The sequence below is a fragment of the Sphaeroforma arctica genome (assembly GCF_001186125.1).
Source record: "Sphaeroforma arctica JP610 unplaced genomic scaffold supercont1.14951, whole genome shotgun sequence".
Lineage (NCBI taxonomy): Eukaryota > Ichthyosporea > Ichthyophonida > Sphaeroforma > Sphaeroforma arctica.
The window spans coordinates 1-544 of NW_014025607.1; the positions used below are offsets into that span (position 1 = coordinate 1).

The following is a 544-nucleotide window of genomic DNA, read 5'->3' on the forward strand; positions in this document are numbered from 1 at the left end:
ATATATAATTATAATTATATACATATATATATATACATACATACATATATATATATATATATGTGTGCGTGTACCTTGCCTCCACTCTGGTCTCGGCGTTCCACATGTTAACTTCCCTCTCCACCGTGGCAATAATCTTCAGCAAGCTCCTTGCCTCGGCAACGGTCACGCCCAGTATGTTCGCAGAAGCCTCGAGGGACGCCAACTCCTTGCCAACCACAGTCAGATGTCCAGTTTTGTCATTCTCGCTGCCTGTTGCTATATACATTTATGTGTACAGACATACGTGAACAGAGATAAACTTCAATACGTATATGTTAGATAAAAGACAGACATAGATGAAATGCGGTACTCGTGCACATACTACACGCGACTAAATACATTGCAATTTAACAGATACGTGTAATCGCACACCCGCAGGCATGGAACGATACAGACACATCTCTTATATGCATGACTAAGCTGTAAGCTCTCATTCGCATCTCATGCAACATAGCCGACAGTTCTATCCATATAAAGACACGTTATATCTATAAATATATAT

At 40.1% G+C, this 544-nt stretch overlaps 1 protein-coding gene across 1 annotated transcript; it reads right to left on the reverse strand.

Annotated features, from left to right (window-relative positions):
- Nucleotides 1–74: 74 nt before the first annotated feature.
- On the reverse strand, nucleotides 75–268 carry SARC_18255 (hypothetical protein; the record flags this gene model as incomplete). Its single annotated transcript, XM_014287664.1, has 1 exon — nucleotides 75–268. A coding segment is annotated over one exon (194 nt), but the record flags the coding sequence as incomplete, so codon positions are not given.
- Nucleotides 269–544: the final 276 nt, after the last annotated feature.